This window comes from Aphis gossypii, chromosome 3 (genome assembly GCF_020184175.1).
Source record: "Aphis gossypii isolate Hap1 chromosome 3, ASM2018417v2, whole genome shotgun sequence".
Classification (NCBI taxonomy): Eukaryota; Metazoa; Arthropoda; class Insecta; order Hemiptera; family Aphididae; genus Aphis; species Aphis gossypii.
Window position 1 is genome coordinate 37067948 of NC_065532.1, and position 23339 is coordinate 37091286.

Below are 23339 nucleotides of genomic sequence, written 5' to 3' on the forward strand. Positions count from 1 at the left end.
ATTTAAAATGCTAATAAAAAAAATTGTGCTTACCTATGTATCCTTAAAAATTTTAATCATTATAAGAATAACTTATGAGGAACTTTATATTAAATTTTCAAGTATTTTGACTCGACTTCGAGTTTTTAAGTTACAACCATTTAAAAAAATCGATTTGGTCGAAAACTGGTTTTGCGTAAAGATTCCCGTTTTTCCGTCACTTTTTTTTTGTTTTTCTCGATTTTTTTTAAAACTGTTGGAAAATGTTTACTTTTAACCTCTATAATGCTCCAAGGGTATTCACTTTGCCATCGGAAACCAACTCCGAAGTTTTAAATTGAAGCATTATTTCGACTATTTATGCTGTACACACATCAATACATTCATCACTCTGTTCAGAATCTAAAAAACGGACAGTATTAACAGACATAAGTGTTGTAGGGTGTCACGAAAACACTTCAATTTTAGCATAGAATATTGGTGTTGGTATTTAATATTATCATTTATTATATTAATCAACGAAATAAAAAGCATTACGTATTAACTGATTTGAACGTACCTAATGTTAATCTGTTTTACAATTGAAGATTTTTAAAATTTGAAATCTTCATAAAAATTATTAATTTTTCAATAAAGGTTTTTAATTAATGTACCAAAGAAAATATACCTACCATTTATAAACACAACGTGTAGTACCTAATTTAAACTTGTTGCAGGTATACCTAAGTATTTTTTTATCCAATAAAAATGTTTATTTTTTTAACTATCGTTTTATAGTTTTGGCCTACGTGACCCCTAGTTAAGGTGATCATCAGGTTGAGAAACACTGATCTATATGATACATTTTGTTAATATAATGGGGATTACTATACCTACCTATATAATATAAGAGAGTTAAATTTATTTGACACTTTTTGCACACTTTTTACTGCTTATAGGTAGGTATAAGCTCCAAAAATGAATGTCATATGCTTACGTGCAATACTTAAATTACCTATTTAAATACATTTTATAATAAAATGAATGCCTTGTGGCTATACCTACAATAATAATCTTCACAGCATTAATTTATTTTACAAGTTATCTATACAAAAATACTATATTTACATAGAAAAACGGAAAATCTACCGCCTATGTATAGTGTTACTCCTACCCCTGTTAAATACTTATTACTAGCAATAACGATGTTGCAAAATTTGTTCAAGGTGGATTGGATTTGAATCGATTTGTAAGTAAAGTTTAAATATGAAATCATTATCTAAATAACCAGAAACAAGTTTCAATACAATAAATGAATGTTATTATGTGTAATTACTAAAATTTGAAAAAATAATAATTAATAACCATGAGTGGGGAGAGATTTTAACTAAATTAATACTACATTTTTCTAACAGTCATTCACTATCATTGTGATGTTTGCGGATACAAGTTGAATGTTATAGCCGTTATAGGTAATATTATTTGAAAATATTATTAAAATAAATATAGTGTATTTATCAAAATAACTAGATTTAAATAAAATATTTTATTATTTTAATTAAATCTAATAAGTCACAAATCAATAATTTAAAATTTCGTTTCATTTTAAGAAAACGTCTATCACGTCAATTTAGTATTACCACAGTATCATTATTATGTACAATATGGAGCGAGAGTAGATAATTGGACAATTTTTTATATTAAAATTATACTTAAATTTGTAATACTTTTTTTCCGTGTATGATGGATGTACTCATGTACTTTATACTATTGTAAATTGAAATATTATAGAATAATATATTTTTGCGGTATCGTTTTTTTTTGTATATTTTAAACTACTTAACAACCTAAACTAGATATAGGCCATATATAGTACATGTATATTTAATACTGCAGATTACTATAAATTACTTTTAACAGCGTATGTATAGCTTATATTTTAAAGTTAACGAAGTAAATACTAAAAAAAAACCATAATATTTCTTCAAATAAAATAAACCTTTAACCTATATAAGGCTTATAAGGCTATAATTATAGTTTCCCTAGTTTCTATACTCTTTATAGTGTATGTAATATTTTAATCCTTAAAATGAATTATAAGGTAATATCGCAGATTTTTATAATACCATGTCCTACTATAATTAGTTTAATATTAGTATACTATAAATAAGTTGGTAATCAATATTAATTAGGTATACATCGATGAAGAGATTTATTAATACTCTCTTTATTTATCTCTATTTGTATAATGAGTAATAAATAATAATTTTAAGAATGGAAGCAATAATACAATCAGTGAATGGATTTCGATTGACAATGCCTGAGGTAATTGCTTATCCAATCATATTAAGTTTTTTTGTTATTTTGTGGTGTCGCTACAAATGGAACCGCAGACATTTTGATAAACTAGCATCAAGTTTGAAAGGACCACCAGCATATCCAATTATTGGCTCAGCACTCCAGTTTATTGGAACACCACAAAGTGAGAGAAATAAGACATTTAAACATAGTATGATGAATATATTATTTAACTATTATTTTCAGAGCTCATGGATAGTATACTTAAAATAATCAAGGATTATAGTCCAGGACCTTTTAAAATTTGGTTGGGTCCATATTTAGGGATAGTTATTATTAAGCCAGAAGATGTACAAGTAATTATTTTTTATTACAATACTAAGCATACTAGGTATAACACATTTAATAAGGTTATAATATAAGGTATGGTATTAATATATTTTTTGAAAACAGTAAGTGTATAAAAAAAAGGATAGGTACTCATATTTTCATATTATTAATATTTTCGGGTAAGATAGGTAATTGTAATAATAAATTTAGTCACCTTATTCATTAGGTACTTGGTGGTAAAAGTAATAAAATATCACTGTAATTATTCTCAACAATTATACTATTGATAATCTGTTGAACAAAAGTGCGTTTTATCTTATGCGATAGCCGATTGATAAAAACCGAGCGTCATAAGTCATAACAGATGATCTATATTCTATAGGGACCGATGATGGAAAACAGCGTCTTATACGGAAAAGCGTATTAAGCGAGTTTTACCCTTTACTGTAATTAGTAATTAATAATTACTATATATTAAATATATAATATAATTATATAATAATCACTTAAGATATGTATCTAACTTCTTAATTAATTGTCTAATTATTAAAAGTTATAAATAGTTCGTTAAAAAAATGTTGATATAATAATAAAAGTTTATTACTATTTGTACACCTACAATTTATTTAATGATGTAGAACCAAATACCAAATTTATTTCAGATTGTGTTAAATAGTTCAAAGGCTTTACAGAAAGATCGATTTTACAAATTTATCAAAAATATTTTTGGTGAAGGATTATTAACTGCTCCAGGTTTGTACGTCATTAAAACTTTGAATATTTGCATTAGTATAAAACATTATTTTTATTGATGGAGAATGTAACTTAAGTATTTTAGTAACAAATTTAAAGAAAGAAATGGTACAGATCTAGAAGTACCTAAAATTTATTTACATAACTCAAATCACCTAGAATACAAATTGTTATTGTATCTTTTTAATTAAATTAATGAATAATATATGTTATTTAATGTTTAACAATAATTACAGTTGATAAATGGCGTATACATCGTCGTCTTATTACACCTTCGTTTAATTCCAGCCTTCTAAGTGAATTTTTTCCTGTGTTTCACGAAAAGAATAAAATTCTTATAAAAAATTTAAAAAGCGAGTTGAATAAAACTCAATCATTTGACCTATGGGACTACATTGCACCTACTACTCTTAGTTTAATTTGTCGTAAGTAAAACAAATCAAATATTTGAAAACATTGTTTAATAATTATCTGAATTTTAGAAAATGCGATGGGTTACAATCTTGATAATCAATCACAATGTGGTTCTGAATTCGAGAAAGCAATGATAAGGTATACAAGAAATATTCTTAAATGTATACCTAAATTAAAATGTATTCATATATTTTTCATATTTAGAGCATCAGAATTGGATTTTTTAAGGGTAGTAAAACCGTGGTTATATCCAAATATTATGTTTTCATTATATCTAAAACTAAAAGGGGATTCCAATGTATTTAATAACCTATACAAATTACCGTTAAAAGTACGTTTTAAACTGTAGTTTAAAGAATTAAAAATGTAAAGCAAAATATAATAGTATTTTAAAATGTTAGATGATCCGGGAAAAAAAAGAAGCATTTGAACAGAAAAAAATAGAAAATGAATCAAGTGTCATCATAGACGATACTAACAAAGAAAGTGAGTCATTAAGAATTGTAAATAAATAAACGTAACTAATTAATTTTTGTTTTTTTTTTTTGTATTATTTAGAAAAACATTCAAAAGTATTTTTGGATACATTATTTGAATTGAACGAAGCTGGTGCTAATTTCTCTGACGATGATTTTCGAGATGAAGTTGTGACCATGATGATAGGTGTAAGTAAGCACAAATACTTGTATATAAAATAAGCAAATACTCATAAAATACTTACATGTTGAATTATAGGGTAGTGAAACCAGTGCCATAACACTTTGTTTTTGTCTTTTACTATTAGCCATTTACCCGGATATTCAAGTGAGTGATTATCTTTACTAAGTTATCAAACAAATTGATTTAATAAAGTTGATCTTTAAAAAAAAGTTGGAAAGTAGGTAATCTTTGTACTGTATATACAATATACATACTTGGGTGTCAAGGATACGTTATGGTAATTGATGTGTGAAATTTGAATTTAATGATAAATCATTGTAAACTGAAAACAATTTTGAGTATGGTGAAGATCTGTCAGGATCAACCTTTATAGTATAAATATATGTATATATTACTATTAGTTTCATTAGTATATTTATTATTTTATTACATATTGTACCTATTTACTGCTATAATTATAAAAACTTATTTTATTATTAATACCTACTATGTCAGGCGTTGTACGGTATAAACAGTAAAAAGCTTAAAATTAAACAAAATATTTCGAAAACTTTTTATTATATATTGCAAATTTGCAAATAATAATTAAGGGCTACATTAAGTATTATTATATAGATTATTTTTTAATAGATATAAACGAAAAGTTTTGAATTTCTACGAGTAATATATTTATATAAATAGCACAGACATAACTACATAAGAATCGACATTTTTTATCATTATTATTTATTTCATAATTAGTAAATACTTATATAAATAAGAATATTTGATGAATATATCAAATCTTGAAATTAGCTTTTACATAAAAATTATCTTCTTTTTTAAAAATAAATTATATTATATTTTATAACATTGCTGGGAAATATATATAAAACTTGTCATTAATATTTTCTTCAACAAAAACTATGAACGTTTTCTAATAGAAAGTTTATTGCATTAAAAAAAACTAACATAGGTATGTGATAATTTTTTATATACATTGTTTGAATTTTAGGATAAAGTTTATGATGAAATTTGTGACGTATTAGGAGATGGAGACCAAACAATTACTATTGTAGATTCATATAAACTTGTATATTTAGATCAAGTGTTAATGGAAACACTTCGATTATTTCCAGTATTACCCATATTACTTAGAGAACTTCAAGATGATGTTAAAATTGGTGAGTTAATAACTAAAAACCAAAATTTTAAAATAAATCTAGATCACGTATTCACATGTATGTTTTATATAAATTATTATTAGTAAATTTTATTATTAAGTGGAAATTTTTATGTAGGTATAAGATATTTTGAAATTTAAATTAATTACAAATGTTGTCAATGCCAAAAAATATATGTATGCGAGTTGATTTATATTAAAAAATCAAAATTTCAAAATAGTTGTTTTAACATTATCAAATTGTTCACACTAAATTTTTGAATATAAGTTCTTCTAAAATATTCTACTAGATACCTTCATATATACTCCAAAATACTGTACACTTAAGTCACTAATCAAGTAAAAAATATTATATTTTTTAGTTTCAGATAATATTGTTCTGCCAAAAGGATCTACATGTTACATATGTCCATTAGCCACTCATCGTAATTCGCTTTCGTATCCAAATCCTAATAGCTTTGATCCGGAAAACTTTGCTCCTGAAAATATTGCAAAACGACATAAGTATAGTTTTTTAGGTTTTAGCGGTGGTCCAAGAGGTTGTATAGGTAAGAAATCATTAGAAAACATCTAAGAACATATTTTGATCCCTGTTCATTGAACTTATTTTATTTAACTATATAATATATTTATCTATAGGATCTAAATATGCTATGCTGTCAATGAAAGTTTTAGTATCTACATTTTTGCGAAACTTCAGTGTGCATACGGATTATACATTTGACGACATAAAATTAAAATTAGACTTGTTATTGAGAAGTGCTAATGGTTATCCTGTAACTATTCGAACACGAACTAGGAAATCAATGAAAAAATGAAATTAAAACGTTTAAATGACTAATAATTATAAATCAATTTATTACTATATTAATAGAATGCAGTATATTGATTATCCGTGGTCTTCTGGGAAATAATCTACTAAATCGAATTATATTTATAATGTATACACAAATTATAATATAGTTAGGTATAAAGTTTAAAATATTTTCATAATATTATTTGAATGTTAAAATAAAAATTAAACATGTTCTAATTTAATTTTCCTAAAATAATATTTAAAACTACATGATTTTTTTTTTTTAATAATACATAATATATGTAATTATAAAATTTTCGTTTGAATTTTAATTTTAATTTTGTGGAATTCGCTTATCCATGGATGTCAAGCCATCCTATTCCGCGGATAATCGAGAGTACACTGCATAATGCTGTTTTTTAAATGATACTTATTGACATATTTATAGAAAAAGCTTTTCTTTTGGTGTTTGGTCACACAACGTACAAATAGTTATTTTTTTTTAAATTTTAACTTTATGACATGTAATATAAGTATACGATAAACACGATTTTAATTCCTTCCATATTGTATTAAATTTAATATATTTTTCGTGATTTAAAAACTTACATTTCTCCGCTCTACATTAAAAATATTATAATTTTCATATTAATTAACACGATTATTTTAGTGTGTTAAATATGTACGAATACTATGCAGATTTTGAAATTATAATGCGAGTATAGTATTTTTACTATTATTTTTAGAAACTTAATTATTACAACATAAGTTAAATAAAACTTATATTTTTTTATAAATTGAACTGTTCAATGTCATAATAAACGTAACTATATAGTCATTTAAATTAATATTACAATTACCTTTAATGAAGAGCCCGCCAATTGGCGAGTGTTTCGAACCAGTGTTGACTGTTGATGGCGTTGATGCCACGCGGCGTCCAGGTACTGCAAGGGAACAACGAAACTATATAGTAACTACGAAACGTATTCAATATTATACAGCCGTCAGCCACTGAATTAAATAAAAAAATTTGTTTTATATATACATTATTTAGTAAATTAAATTTAGCTCAGTGATTATTGTAGATACCTATCTACTATATAATACTGTGCTACCAGAAATTTGGAATTTGATTAATTTTTTTTTATTATTTATTTTATCTCAACTGTTTATTAATTATCTTTTAATTTATTTAATTAATTAATTTAATTTTAAAAATTAATAATTATTTAAGTTATTTTTTTTTTTTAAATAAATCTATTTTATTTTAAATGTATGAATGTATTCTTGTAAATATAAATCAATCTCATTTCATCTGTTAATTTTAAAACTTATAATGACTTAAGTATAATATTTTCTTCTTTATTATTCTCTGAGTGCATTAATTATGTTTGTAATAATTATACTAAAGCTTCAAAAGCATTTTAATTTTTAACACGTAATATTTATACAATTTTACTGATATTAATGCTATAAATACATTTTATTCTTCACTTATACGTATATTAAACGATTTTATTACTTCCCTAGAGGAGACTTACCTTTTGTTGCGTGGTTGACGGTTGATAATCGGTTTAAACGAAAATCCATTAATTTTAAATTCGATATATGAACAGATGAATCCAAGTTTATGAATAATGGTGTTATTAATGAACAAAATAACATGTACTGGGACGATCAAAATCCACATTTGACATTTAAAACCAATAATCAAACTGTTGGGGGAATTAACATTTGATGTAGTTTAATTGGTAGTAGATAGCTCATTTTTTTATAATGGAACACTCAATGGTAGACGATATTATAATTTTTTATTAAACGAATTACCGATGATGCTTGATAAAATTCCTTTAGCTCTATAAGGGAAAATATTATTTTTCAACATGTCGGTGCTCCAGCACACAATGCTCACATAGTAATTCACGACTACTTAAATTCACTATTTCCAAATGGATGGCTAGGAACTTACGGACCCGTTGAATGGCCACCACGATCACCTATCTACCTAACCTTGGCCACTAGATTTTTTTTATGGAGTCACTTAAAAACAATAGTGTATACCGAGTACCGATACTCCTATAAATCTTCAAAATTTAAAAGATAAAATAACAGCAGCATGCAACCAACTGACTGATGACCAACTTACAGCTGCAATAAATAAAGACTTTATGCGGCGCGCTGAATCATGTTTTGTTCACGGCGGACAACAATTTGAACAATTCATACGTTAATGAATTTGTTATTAATTATTAATACATCCTAATAGATCCATTAAATGTAATGAAACAAACAACATACTTTTTTACGTTGCGTGGGCGCTAAACTTGATTTGTTCCCTTCTTCTTTTTAGAGAATTTTTAGTCTTACACCTAATATTCCAAAAAATAATTAAAAAAAAAAAAGTATTTTCTACTTTGCCATATAATATGATGTTGGTGAATCAATCGAGACAGATTTATGTGAACGTTGTGGAACTATACAACAAGGTGAAATTGAAAGCACTCGGAGAAGAGGAACGTAAATGAAAAAATAAGAAATAAGAGAGGCCGTCTCTCTATCTTGTAACGTTTTTTTTAAATGAAGAGTAATTGAACATTTGAACTGTATGCAGAGTAAAAAAAAATGTAACCAGGTATGGTATGATATAGAGAGTAGCAGCAGTAAAAAGGGACGGTACAGAGTAATTTGCAAAATGGTCACAGTAACTGAGAATCCCCTTTGATTAACCAATTTTTTTATTTTTGACATAATAGGTATAACTATATAGTTATATTATAACGTGTGTGTAATGAAAAGTAATGTTTTACTTGGTTTTGCCAACTGAAAACATGGCGGCCCGGCCGTTCAATCAGCTGTAGCGATGGTGGCTTCATAGTTTGCAATGGTTATCATATAAAGTACCTTATCTAAATAGAAGTGTGTGATAAAATATTTCCAACAAGCAAAGTTTAAATTATAATAAATTGTAAATATTTAGTTATAAAATAAGTTATAAGTTAATAAGTAATTAAGTTCAATACATAAGTATTGATAACAATTTAACTTTCAAGTCACTTTTTTCTTTATCAATTGTTATATTGTTACATTTATAAGTTTATAATGTTTGTGATGCGGTATTGGCGTACTAGTATGTTTGGAAATAGCTTATTAAGAACAGTACGCCAGAATATTCACCATTCTGGAGTTAACCAATTATCAGAACCCTCGTGTCTACAGAAAGACAATATCAGGTATAATAAATTCAAGGGCCATCCGTATGTAACTTATGATGGAGTCAAATGTTGGAATTGTCAAACGATATTAGACATCAGACCATGTCTGTTTTGTAAAAATTGTTCAATAATTCAGTCACCCGAAGACCAGAATTTGAATTATTTTGAGCTATTTAACATCAATGTTCAGTATGATATTGACACTGTACAGTTGACAACAAATTTTAGAAAACTACAAAACCTTATGCATCCAGACCGATTTTCCAATAAAACTGAAGTGAATTTTGCCTTTCCAATATATTTAATCATGTTTTAAAATTAATTATGTTTTAGGAAGAACGATTACTATCAGAATCATTTTCTTCTCTATTAAATAAATCTTATACAACTCTATTGAATCCACTTCTAAGAGGCCTTTATATGTTACACCTTGGTGGTTTGAGTATTGATGAAGATTCTATAACAATGGATACCACTTTTTTATATGAAATAATGGATTGGAATGAAAAAGTCGAAGAAGTTAATACGAAAGAATCTCTTGCAAGTTTGAAGAAAGATATTGATGATATGTTGGTCGACTTATACACGTTAGTTAAATAATTAAATTAGAAATAATATATTACGATGAAACATAATTAATATTTGTATGTTAATAGGGAATTATCAAAAGCTTTCAGTGAAAATGACAAAAATCAAGCAAAATTATTGTTATCAAAAGCCAAGTTCTTTTCAACGTTGCTGGAAAAAATCAAAGATAAAGATGTATTATAGTAAAAAATATTCAGTATATTTATGCTAAAAATTTGTTTCAAAAATATTGAAATTAGAAAATTTCACACATTAATATAATAATATTATACATATATTGTTAAATATTTAGTTGAAAAAAAATTACATTAAACGTTTTTAAAATATTTTTTGTGAAATAGATAAATTGAGAGTAGCGAGTTGATTGGTCCATTTATCTATGGCTGCATAACGGTTAGTTGCCGAATCAATAATTGTTAAAGTTAACACTTGATTTGTCTGATCAATGCGGCCTTTAATAGTTCTAAAATATAAATTTTATTTAGTAAGAAATATGTTTAATAATATGGTGATTAACTTACTCATCTAGAATACATGTAACTAAAAGACTTTCTACATCACTTTCTTCAATATTGAGTTCAGTTGCAATGTATGGTATATGAACACGAGTATAAGGTTTAATTAATTTTATCAATACTTGAGTGCGAATATTACTTAACAAGGCTATAAAATAAAATATATATATATATTATAATAAAAAAAGTAAAATTTATTAACAGCATATTAGTGAAGTTACCTTCAATATGTTCTCTTATAAATGGATCATCCATTATATTTTTACGATGATTCTTGAGAATGGTTTCAAATTCTTTAATGTCATCATTTTGATAAGCTTGAACTAAGTTAGTCATTGCTAATATTTCTGGGTCATTTTTATAAGGTTTGGCTTCTTGTGAATCAAATGGGTTGATACCAGATTTCATTAACCTTAAATTTAGATAACAATTATAATAAATTACTACTAATAATTGATCATTTAAAACTTACATGTTTGCCAAAACTAGGTATTTTAAGCATGTTGTACGACGAGGACTTCCAGATTCATCATAGTTTTTAAAAGCTTCAAAAAAATCAGTATGTGCTTTAGAGAAATGTCCTTCTTCTAAGTGCATTTTACCACCACATTCTGTAAAATTATATTGTGAGATTAGTTCTAATTTCTAATTGTTTTTATGATATAATTTACCTCGAATAACACCCATAATCAAAGGATGTGGAATAGCAGATTTAATATGGAGTGACTGTTCGTAAAGTTCTTTTAATTTCTTATTGTTCTTTTGTGCTGTATACATTTGTATTTCTAAGGCATATATTTCTAACAGTTGAGTACCTTTTTTAAGATCGTCTTCACCATTATCAGTCTAAAATTGTTGCATAAATAATTCATTAAAAAACATATTTTTATGATTTATTAAACATTATGAAATATAGAAAGTTACACCAATATACGTGAAATATTAATAAACAATATTATGAAATTAATATTATTAATAAGATACTATAACATTATTTTGCAAATCCAATATTTTTTAACACTACAATTAAAAGTTTTTAAGTTAAAATCTTCAACAAAAAAATTATCATATTATGTCACTTAATTTCATTTGCTACGAATACCAAATTGTGTTGAAAAGACTCAGTATATAATAGACTAGAATCAATAAAATGCCAGAGACCATGTATAATTTGTTAATAGGCAATCATTTAGTGAAGATGATATGGTTAACAAATCAAAAAATATATAAAAATACTATAAGCCACATAAAATTAGATTTGTTTTAATATAAAAAAAAATAAGTATGAAATATTTATAGGCAATTTTAGATAAATATTAATTTAATTAAAGTTTTTAAATATTTTGATTTAGTATTTGAGCAGGAATAGTATCGTTTTGTAACATAACATGACAAATTAAAATAATAATTACGAATTATACAATATTGGTTAGTATTAGTAACTAAGTATTTAAACTTATGTATGTATATCTTACTTGACAGGAAGCATGCAACTGCTTCAGAATTTTTGTCAGTTTGTTGTAATCAGCTAAATCAAAATACAATTTACCCAATTTTGTATTAGTTTTGAACCAAAGTCTATCATTCTTGGCATCTTTCAATGCATCTAAAGTCGTTTCATAAAAATTTTGCAATAAATCCATCTACATTAAAAAAAATATGGTGTTAAATACATTTTAAATTAAGAAATTACATAAATAAAATATCATCTAACTTGTTGCAAAAACTTACATTTTTTGAAGTTGAAATATAATCTAAAATTGAATTTATGGATTTCTCACTATGATTCCGAGTAACGGCAGTTTTTATATATGTTAATAACTGCTTATAACGGTTCATCATTTCATCAAAATTACTCTGAGAAAAAATAAAATAATAATAATACACGATACTATTTAAAACTAAATAAATATAATAAGCGCAAATCATTATTTTATGTAGTTAAAAATGTAGTAGATTTAGTATTTATTGCAATATTTTATTTACTTAGATAGATTAAGATGATTAAATAATATGTACTACTTTATTTGTACAAAAAATAATTATGTTTACATTTATCTACATAAAAATTTTGGATAATAAGTTCGAATGTTACTCACAAGCCGGAAATTAATTTTGATCATTTGCTTCAAAGCTTTAAAACCCCATTCTCCTTTTTCACCAGCTTCAAGATCCAATACTTTTTGAAAAGATAATAATGAAGCGTTAGGATCCTTTTCTTTTAGCGATTTGGAGTTATAATATTGGTTTTCCAAATCCACATCAGGCTCAGAATTGCTATCTTCTGAGTATTCCTATAGATCAAAAAAAAAAAAGTAGAATTTATTTAATATGTACATATATAAATTCCGCATTTGAAATTCAAATTTAATAACCAAAAATGTATGCAAGAAATTAATTTAGTATATTTCTAATGAAGTTCAAAAATTATTTTATGTATCCAAAACAATAAGTCTTGTGTAAATATTGAATACAGGTCCTAAATATTAAAATTAAAAACAAAACAGTGTATTTTACATAGTACTGATGTGAATAATACTTACAAGACCGTAGTCTTCGTCATCTTCACACATGTATACATCCTCGGTATCGGACATTGTAAATTTAAAAACGAATTTAAATTTGATAAAACATAACAATTATTAACAAAATTGGAAACCGAATAAGTTATATAGTAAACACTAAACTAAGTAAATTATTCTGTAATTTAGATGATAGGTATTCAATATTCATCCAATTCTATCACATTATCCGGTGATGTTCTAAACATGAAGACTAGAGATAAGGAAACCGAACTCCTTTTAACAAAAACGTCCATAAACCGTACGGTTTATTTAACTGCCACTGGTAGCGCTTCGGTCATTTAAGTGGACTGATGAACTGCAACAAAAATTATTAAAATTTTATCAATGAGATAAAAATAGAAATCTCATCTATTTTCAACTTCAATACATATTTAATATATTATATTATATAATATATTTTTTGACAATATAATATTTATTTATGGAACCAAGAAAAATGAATTAACCTTTAATTTAACCAAGGTTAAAGTTACTACCACAGGTTTGCTGTGGTTACTAAATGTCCTTCGCTGTTATCAACATTATTTTGAGAAAATTTATTGAAAATTATGATAATTCTAAATCAAATTGCAAACTCCAATATGGATAAATCTCATCGATAAGCTGAGTTACTTTTCTTTTATCGTTGATTAAAATTTAAATAATTCTTTAATTTTGCTCTTCAGTAGCGTTTGAAAATGGCTTTGCCCCGTATGATTAACGGGATGTTGCGCACCAAAGCTATTTATTCAGTATCTAGTAGGAGTGTAGTATCACACGAACCCTGGAAGCCCGGTCCATATCCAAAAACCGAAGAAGAACGACTTGCTGCTGCAAAAAAGTATGGCCTGCTACCAGAAGAGTATGCACCACATCCAGATGATGGTTTAGGTTTTGGTGACTACCCAAAGTTACCAGATATTGGCCAGGATTCCAAAAGTGAATATTATCCATGGGACTGCCCCGAACATAATAGAAACTTTGGTAAGCTTATATTATAGTTAATTTGTGTCCTTTGTAGTTGGTATTATGGAACTTTTATTTTTTATTTATTTTCTTAGGTGAGATAATGCACGTTCATGCTGACATGTGGGGTTCAGACAAGGGCGACCCAAATTATAGACAAAAAGCTAGATATCCTGACTGGCAGAGAGTATTGTCATTTTTTGTTGCAGTTTTTGGAATAAGTGGATTGATGATTACAGGAGATTATTGGTGTAAACGATATAGTCCATTTATGCCTAAACAATGGCCTCAAGACAATGTTAAATATTATACTTATTCAGATAAATATTTTTGAATATTGATTATAATAAAGTTATTTCTGTGTAGTAGCTGACACTTAAAATTAATTTTTAAGCTTGTTTGTTGAATAAAATATGTATGAAATCAAATTTTTAGTTTAATAATCAATTTAATTCAACTACTCATTCAATTGGTAGAATTTAATAACTGTATATTCAAAGGTAAATGAGAATTTATAAATATTTTATATTTATTATGAACAGTAAACTGTGATTGTAATTTCTTATAATAAACTAAAGAACATTTGGTATTGTATTTAATAATTTTAAGTTAATATATTATCTATTGGATTTAAAACAACTTGTTAATAACTTGATAACAAACCATTAAAAAATGTTTAATACCTTTTAAATCAATTAACCATGTATGATGTATATTATACTCAATTCAACTTAAGAAATTTATTCAGTACTAGTCAGTAGCTAACTTATGTGTATAGAGTATGGATAGAATATGTCCTTCTACATGGTGCGACAAATGGGCATAGTTCGACAAGTATTATTCAAATAATAAATAATTGGTAATTTATTTATCTTTATCACTTATATAAATTTTTGATTAATTCAAAAGTGAATTCTTTTCCCAAATTAAACCATTTATCAAAGAAAAACCAAGTAATAATTATAATCAAGTTTATATGACTTTCATAATTTATATTTATTAAAAGTGACATTTTTATTTCTATATGTATTTTATATCATATTATAATCTATACAATTACACTTAGTAACATATTATAATAATTCAATATTATTTTCTCTTTTTGATAAATATACTTAAAATACTAAATATAATTATACGAAATCCAAACCTAGAAAACACTTAATATATGAAAAATATTTGGTACCTACCTAATTTTTAATTAATAAAAAATAATTCTATTAACAGATTGAAAATTATAAATTCAACAAGCCTCTTCTTTCAAGTTATTGGTTGTTATTAAAATTGGTTAAAAAAAGCTATTTTATTTGGTAATTGATAGTATTATGATGTTTTGTTGTTGAAATATAATTCTAGTTATCAACACACTGCCATCATTAACTTTAAAATATCATTTACCACTGTATAATAATAGTTATTGTTTAAAAATAAAAATTCAAGTAAGTTTGGAAACTATTATTATTTGTATACGTATTATATTATATATTTTATACTTAAGAAAACATATTTTTAATATCCAATTGAAAAATAGTTACTGAATATATTGTTGTTGTTAATATTTTCATAGGAATACAACTGGAATAAATTTATAGATGTAGATACTAAAAGGTAATAATAGTGCTTCAGATGAGTGATTGTATATTTCACATTATGTTGTAGTGAGAATATTAAATTTTTATGATATTCAATTGTTTTGTTTACTTGATTAAATGTAAATAAAATGATAGTATATTATGAATAAAACATATTTATGAGTAAGATCTTAGATAACTTTAATTATTCACAAGTCATTTATTTAAAAATATAATTTATACTTTGAATATTTATGAAAGTATTTTTTCAGTAAAAACTTAAAAATAAATTTAGTACATTATTCAGTTATCAATAAAAGTTTCTTTTACTAATGTATAATAACTGTAATTTCTAATAGGTTCTTATAGAATTAGCCATGGTATATTTTGAGACGGTATGCCCTCCGTGTTTGGACATTTTTTGAAACATTGTATAAGTATTTTACTCATTCCTATCAAATTATTTATATCCAAACTCCAAGAGTAAAATTAATTTTATTAGATTTAACATCACATTTTGAAGTATATTTTTAGTTGAGTTTATAGTTTATCTGGAATATCCAGAAATTATTTAAATTTCAGGGAGTTTAATTAGGACAATCTCCAAAATATCACCCAAAATACTATGAGTAAGATTTATTTAGCTAAAATTAAATAAATAATTCATGCATTTTAAAACAGTGTACTCTTGATTATCTGCGGAATAGGGTGGCTTAGTATCCAATAATAAGTGAATTTCGAGGATAACCAGCAAAATTAAAATTCGAACAAAAATGTGATATATAGTTACATATATGTATTATTAAAAAATAAAATCATGTGATTTTAAATAGTATTGAAGGAAAATTAAATTAGAGCATGTTTTATTTTTATTTAAACATTCATATAATATTACGAGAATATTTTAAATTTTATAATAAAATATAAAAGATATAACATGTATAATGAAAAATTATAAATTATTTGTATAATGTATGCAAAAAATTTCCACAGAAATCTGTGGATATTAGAGAGTACACTGTACTGTATAGATTAATAGATAGTAGCAATACCTATTGACTATGATGCCTTTGACAATAATTTAGTATAGATTTAAAAATAATAATTTAAAGCTGAAAAATGTTATATTTAAATTGAGGGAAATAGATGAGAGCATGACAAATGTAATGTAATGTTTTGTTTATTATTATTATTATTATTGAAATTAGTCTAAATAACAAGGTTTAATCATTTATATTATTATTGTTTCCACTTTATTTTGTAAAAAATTAAGATTCAAATTAAATAATAAAAAATAAGCAAACAACTTTATAATGATATAACATTATATATGCTTTATAATAATAAATACAGATCTAGGACATTAATTTTTAGTTTTGGTATATTTCAGTAATGAAATAATGTGATAATGTGGTAACAAAAGATTTTACTAACTACAGTATAGAAATTACACATTTTGTGATTACTTTTGAAAGTTTTATAGGAATATATAATTAAAAATAAATAAATTAGGTAGGTATACAATTGTCTAAAAATTTAGTAGTAAATTTGATTAAAATGTAAAAATACATATTTAGAATAAATTAAATATAAATAATAACAAAGATTTAAATTTATATAGTATTATAATAATGTGATAAAATAAACTATGATGTTACATTTATAATTTAAAATCCAGATATAAAATATCAGATACTTTCATAGGTCAATTTGATACATACAAACAATTGTTGTAGTTTTCATAATAAAAAATAAATAAATGTTCAAGACAAAATGTTTAGACAAGATTGTACCTTTTCATTTCTGGTATAAATATGTAAGCATAAATCTTAATAATAATATGATAAAATAATCTGGATTTAAAATTGAATATAACACCTAATAAATAATGTAAATAAGTCTAATAATATATTGCACATTAAGAGGTAAAAATACTAAAAATAATAATTTATTAATCCTGGTGAGTAATTTAAAATAGGTATCTAATAAAATTATATCATACTTCTTTGTCTGTTTCATGAATTTGTATAAGTGATTCCGCTTGTTCAGCATCACAATCTCTAAGCCTGTAAATGAAACAACATTAATGTAAATAATATTATTTTTTTAGAAATATTTTTTGTTTATTCACCTTATTAAATTTTTTCTCTGGCATCGACTTAAACAATTATATTCATTTTGATTATAGTTAAATCGGTATGTTAACCAAATTAGACAAAAATAAGAGAAAGTTGTAGGAACTAAACCTAAATAAAATGATGGTAACAAAAATCGCTCATAATCAGACTTGTTTTGACTGGAGATGCCATATAGCATATAAGACATTGGAATAGTTAGTCCTATAGACATTGTTGCAATAATTGATGATGTCAACAAACATCCCCTATCGTAAATAATCAAATTAGAACTATAAAATAAAGTAAGTATAACAATTTTACCATAACCATATGACTTCAGGTAATGTTGCTTTTACAACTCCATTTATTAACAATGAAATTGCTTGTTGTTTATTAGGCCATTCAAATGTTTCAAGTTCAAAATAATGAAGAAAAATGAACAATGGCCAGAACATAAGAACATTAAATAGACCAACAAGACCTAGAAATAAAATAATTTATTCAATAATATAATATATAATATATAATATTTAAATTAATTAGTATATAGTTCATGAAAAAGTTACCAAAATACAATATTATATCTAATTTGTCTTCATGATCTACCCAAGATCTTAATGTAACAATATTCAATGCATAAAAAACAGCACTACATAAGGATAATGCAAATCCAACATTAATTTCACTAAAACTAAAATGAGAATCAGGTAAAGTAATTATAACCTGTAAATATAAAAAATTTTCAATTTTTATATAGTCAAAATACACAATTTTTTTTTAGTTTGTTTAAAATGTTATGTTTAATAAGAATTTTAATCTTATTCTAAATTAATCAAAAAGTACTCATTTTTATGAAAATAGAATTTAAATAATTCAACAGATAATATACTATATTTTCAATTTTGTATTTTGAACAAACTATTGATATTAGTTTTATTATTATTTAAAAATTAGTACACACATTTCCGGTTATGCTGAATAATACAGTTATTAATTTAGTAACCGTAAAACGATCTTTAGGAGGTGTAACAAAAAATAGAGATAGCAGAAGAGTGAAAAAGCTAGTTGTGGACAATACAACAGACACTAGGGTTTGTTCCATGTAAACCATAGACACTTGATGTAATAAATTAGCAACACCCCACTGAAAAAAAAATAAAAAATATATGAATATAATTTGTAATAAATAATGATAAAATAGTATAACATATAGTATTACAATTTTTTTTTTTAAGAACGAGAATATTTAATTTACATGCAATAATTTAAAAAGCTTATGTGATTAAATTTAATATAATGATATTAAATTTTCATTTTAAAATGAAAAATTTAATAGTTTAAATAAAAATGTAGCATATATGCGTAAATACTAAATAGTTTATAAATTAATAAAATAATTTATTAATTTTTGGTTATTTAATTTCAATATATCTTATTTTATGAAGTTAAATGTAATTTATATTTTATTATATTATTAGAATACATAAGTGAGATTATATAACATAAAAAATATTTTGAATTTTATGTAGTATAATTGGATAGCTCATACTGTATGGTAATATTCTAGTTGTATTATGTTTAAAATTGAGCACTTGAGAGTTGTGGAGAGGTTAAATTCATTGACAGTAAAAAAAGTATTTATTAGTATTAAAGTAAAAAAAAATTGTAACTATATAAATGTTTGGTAATTCTCACAAGTGGTGCTACTGTAAAAGCAAGCTTTGCAGTTTGATGTAAATTTAGTAACTGCCTTGATAATCGGCATATTTCTCGTGCTCTAATTGTAGCAGCATATGATAAACGAGCCATTAATGCTTCTGTTGCTTCTGTTTCAGACAAATGTCTAACCTGTAATAATTAATAAATAAATAGATTAAATGATATATTTATGGTTAAATAAATAATAGATTTGATAAAATGAATTCCTTTAAATATATCTATTATTAACTACAAATATTTTAATAAATTATAAATTATCAAAAATAATATAAGTTAATAATTTGACAAAGAGCATTTTTATTGACCAACATTCTTTATACTGAACATAACACACACAAAAAAAAAAAGTTAAACAAATTATACAATAAACACAGTAAAATTTATAAAAAAATTAAAAAATATTTACCAAAAAAAACACATTCATTTTTGATTTCACAAAAAATTATATTACCTCAGCAACTTTGTTAAATCGAACAACTTTATTGTTGGGCTTAACAGTTCCTGAATCATCACTCTCTGTACCAGAAGTCACACTAGGATTTTTGATGGGAACAAAGCTTGCTGTGCTCTATACAAAAATAATATTTATTGTTTGTATATTAACCATAACAATTCTTGATTTTAATTCATAATACATGATAGCAGGGGCCAAACAGTCAATTGCGACAATTTCAAAGTTGATCATGTTAGAATCTATTTTTAGGGCCATGCGTCCTATTATAATAATAATTATAGTTATTGAATAATAAAGAAAATTTTTTATGGAAGTCTATCCTTAAAGGTGAAGTATATTTTTAGTAGATCGTGACCAAAAAAAGTTTGGCCACCCCTAAAGTATAAGATCAAATATTTGTAACAAATTTAAGCATTTCTAATAACATAAGAGTGGACCACTTTTATACAATTTAAATAGTACTTAATTATAAAAACATAATAACACCTATATTAATATATAATATATTATATTGGTAAATTTATTGATAAGACACAGATTACTTAGAAAAGCAAAGTCAAAACAGAATTATTAAGTTATAAAAATTAATTCAAACAGGCATTCAGGATCCAAAAGATAGGATATCAGAATCCTGGATACCCATTTGAGTTAAACAAATTTCAATTTTTAATACAAGCACTTTCACAATAATTCCAATTGTGAATTTAATATTATTTCTTATAATATCATTGTACAAAAGTATTCAAGTGTAGTCATTTAGACTTTTCAGGGGTGTGGGATAGAGTATCCTCCAGAATTGTCTAATAGTAAGAGCCGTAACCCTGATTACTTTTTAAATGGTATAAATGTATAAATAACTCCATTCAAAAAGAATATTAAAATTTCTGGGGGATGTTGGGGTGCGCTGCTGAGCTCCTTAAAGCATCACCAATAACTGTCAAGCAATGAATATCTAAAAGAAGTTTTGTAGGATAGAATATTAACTATTTATGAATATCATACCTTATACCTAATATTTAAGTAATTGTGAATGTATTAATATAAAAAAAGCAGAAATACTTTCAGAACATTAAATTTTTAATCTAAAGGATGTAAGAACAATTAAAATATAACTTGAAACCTTAACCAAAATTATTCCCAATTTGTCATTGAGTTTTTTAGTTATTTTATTAATTTAAATCAAGTAATTTTAGAAGTAAAAATAAATTATATGATTAATCAGTTTAAATAAATCAAATATAGATTTATTTTATGAACTCTCAAGAAAATATTTCTACATCAAAAAATAATATAAACCAAAATTCTTACTAATCTTTCAGTTTCGTCAGTAAAAACATTATCATCTTCTTCATCATCATCATCGTCATTATTTTCAATTGTATCAAAATTAACAAACTAAAACATTGTAATATGATAATTTACTTCAAATATCTAGAATTAAGTTAATATACCTAAAATTACCATATAATTAGTTTGGTTTCCACAAGGCTTCCGTAATTCTTTAAATAATATATACACCAAAAAGTAGAGAGTAAATATTGAAGCTTTGGTATAGGCAAAAAAGAATGGCTTTTTATAATCATCAATTTTGTAAGGAACATACTGAAAAACAAAATTCATTTAGTTTCATAATTGTCAATTACAATAAAAAAAAAAAGTTGTAGCTTTATTAAAAAGTTTATCTATATTTTATAAACATTTAAAATTAATTCTTAAATTTAATTTAAGATATAACAACAAAAATTAAATACATTAAATTTTATGAGAAGAAAAATATTATTTATCTGGTTTATATCATATTTATTCAACATACGTTAATGAGTTTTGATGACATAATCCATATTATATCTGCCAACAGTAATAACAACAAGCCAAGTGTAAGTCTTTGGGACAGATTGTTCATTTTTTGTTGGCAATTTTAAACCTTTACGGAAAGAATAAATCCATTAGAATACCTAATTTCCCAGAATTACACAAGAAACATTATACAAATACATAGAACTAGTTAAACTAGAATACTTAATCACATCAAATGGTCACATTTCTACAATGTTTTTAAATTAATATTTACATAAAAATTGCAAATAAGTAAATAACAATTTACATGTTTTTTAATTTGTAAGCTTTTAGCAGTTTTAGGCGTTTTAGCCCAAATAAATTTTAAGTTATCAATTTAATGCCGAGTGTTCTTGTTATCATTTATCAGTTATAATCATTCATTCAGGTATATGCATGATTTAATAATTATATAATTATATTAATAATTTATTTAATATGTTTAATAATAATTTATATAAAATAATAATATTATTAATATAGTTAATAATTATGCTCTTATAATAAAAATATTATTTGTCATTTCTTAATCATTGTTAATAGTTTTTAGTGTTTTTACACAATAGATCTTCGAGATGTATGATAAATTTAAAAAAAATATATGATATAGTATGTTCGGCTGCCTATTGTATAACGCCTTAAATAATAATAATAATTTTAATATACCTAAGTGCTGAAACCAGCGGTTCTCAATATTTTTGAGGCCTGGATTCGGGATCCCCTATATTAATGTCATCAGAACTGAGTAACCCTTTTATTATGATAGCATTAAAAAGTAGTGACAAATAATTAATATGATTAAAACCATTATTGGTTATCATTATAACTAAATTTGATTATTTACTATAGAATGAATTTCTTTATAGAAGATAATAATATTGATCGTTTTACGTTTAAGCTACTCCATTCTCATGTTTCCTTCAACTAACCACCTGATTTCGTATAATAGTGCTTCTACATAAACATTGCTTTGTTTCTTTACCACGTCACTAAAAGATTTTAGTCACGGCTTTAGATATAACCATTATTTACGACGGTGATTTTAAGTGCACTATCCTTATAAAGTGATTCGATGTTCTATAGGTATGTACCAATCCTGGTAATCCTGTATCCATGTAATCCAGGTAGATTTCCTAGTTGTATATAAAATCCATACTCTAGGCATAAAATGTATTGACTTTCTAACAATTGTTCAGAACGGATTGACGGTTGTTAACGCTGTCACCTAACCTTCCAATTGAAGGGCAAGTCCACACTCCTCATTAAATTAGTTAAAGTTACTAGTTTCTAATCAGAATGGTGCTCGGGTCTCCAGGTTCGTCACACCTGTAATACTGTAGTGTTTGTAGTAGGTAAATGTAAGTATGTAACATTATTAAACATTATAAATCTATTACATTTGTGTAAAGGTATATAAACTATAATA

At 24.7% G+C, this 23339-nt stretch overlaps 5 protein-coding genes across 5 annotated transcripts; 3 read left to right on the forward strand and 2 right to left on the reverse strand.

The window, feature by feature from the left end:
• The first annotated feature begins 1291 nt into the window (after positions 1-1291).
• LOC114122147 (cytochrome P450 4C1-like) lies at positions 1292-6916 on the forward strand. Its single transcript, XM_027984718.2, has 13 exons — positions 1292-1430; positions 2232-2440; positions 2503-2612; positions 3249-3339; positions 3576-3764; positions 3822-3891; positions 3958-4084; positions 4155-4239; positions 4312-4418; positions 4489-4557; positions 5408-5576; positions 5938-6123; positions 6215-6916. Exons 2-13 carry the CDS (start codon positions 2233-2235, stop codon positions 6391-6393), a joined length of 1590 nt encoding a protein of 529 aa, XP_027840519.2. The 5' UTR covers positions 1292-1430; position 2232; the 3' UTR covers positions 6394-6916.
• Positions 6917-7816: 900 nt separating this feature from the next.
• On the forward strand, positions 7817-10497 carry LOC114122111 (co-chaperone protein HscB homolog). Its single transcript, XM_027984679.2, has 3 exons — positions 7817-9860; positions 9917-10170; positions 10240-10497. Exons 1-3 carry the CDS (start codon positions 9471-9473, stop codon positions 10352-10354), a joined length of 759 nt encoding a protein of 252 aa, XP_027840480.2. The 5' UTR covers positions 7817-9470; the 3' UTR covers positions 10355-10497.
• LOC114122110 (COP9 signalosome complex subunit 2) lies at positions 10349-13461 on the reverse strand. Its single transcript, XM_027984678.2, has 9 exons — positions 13230-13461; positions 12786-12980; positions 12418-12543; positions 12162-12329; positions 11358-11532; positions 11159-11297; positions 10908-11098; positions 10693-10834; positions 10349-10634 (listed from the first exon to the last, which is right to left on the reverse strand). Exons 1-9 carry the CDS (start codon positions 13281-13283, stop codon positions 10490-10492), a joined length of 1335 nt encoding a protein of 444 aa, XP_027840479.1. The 5' UTR covers positions 13284-13461; the 3' UTR covers positions 10349-10489.
• Positions 13462-13812: 351 nt separating this feature from the next.
• LOC114122132 (NADH dehydrogenase [ubiquinone] 1 beta subcomplex subunit 8, mitochondrial) lies at positions 13813-14810 on the forward strand. Its single transcript, XM_027984702.2, has 2 exons — positions 13813-14234; positions 14312-14810. Exons 1-2 carry the CDS (start codon positions 13949-13951, stop codon positions 14548-14550), a joined length of 525 nt encoding a protein of 174 aa, XP_027840503.1. The 5' UTR covers positions 13813-13948; the 3' UTR covers positions 14551-14810.
• Positions 14811-17715: 2905 nt separating this feature from the next.
• On the reverse strand, positions 17716-22241 carry LOC114122133 (solute carrier family 35 member F5). Its single transcript, XM_027984703.2, has 10 exons — positions 21891-22241; positions 21539-21679; positions 21386-21472; positions 20075-20191; positions 19600-19752; positions 18866-19048; positions 18471-18627; positions 18226-18385; positions 17919-18170; positions 17716-17853 (listed from the first exon to the last, which is right to left on the reverse strand). The coding sequence occupies exons 1-10, from the start codon at positions 21978-21980 to the stop codon at positions 17784-17786; spliced, it is 1410 nt and encodes a 469-aa protein (XP_027840504.2). The 5' UTR covers positions 21981-22241; the 3' UTR covers positions 17716-17783.
• Between the last annotated feature and the right edge of the window lie 1098 nt (positions 22242-23339).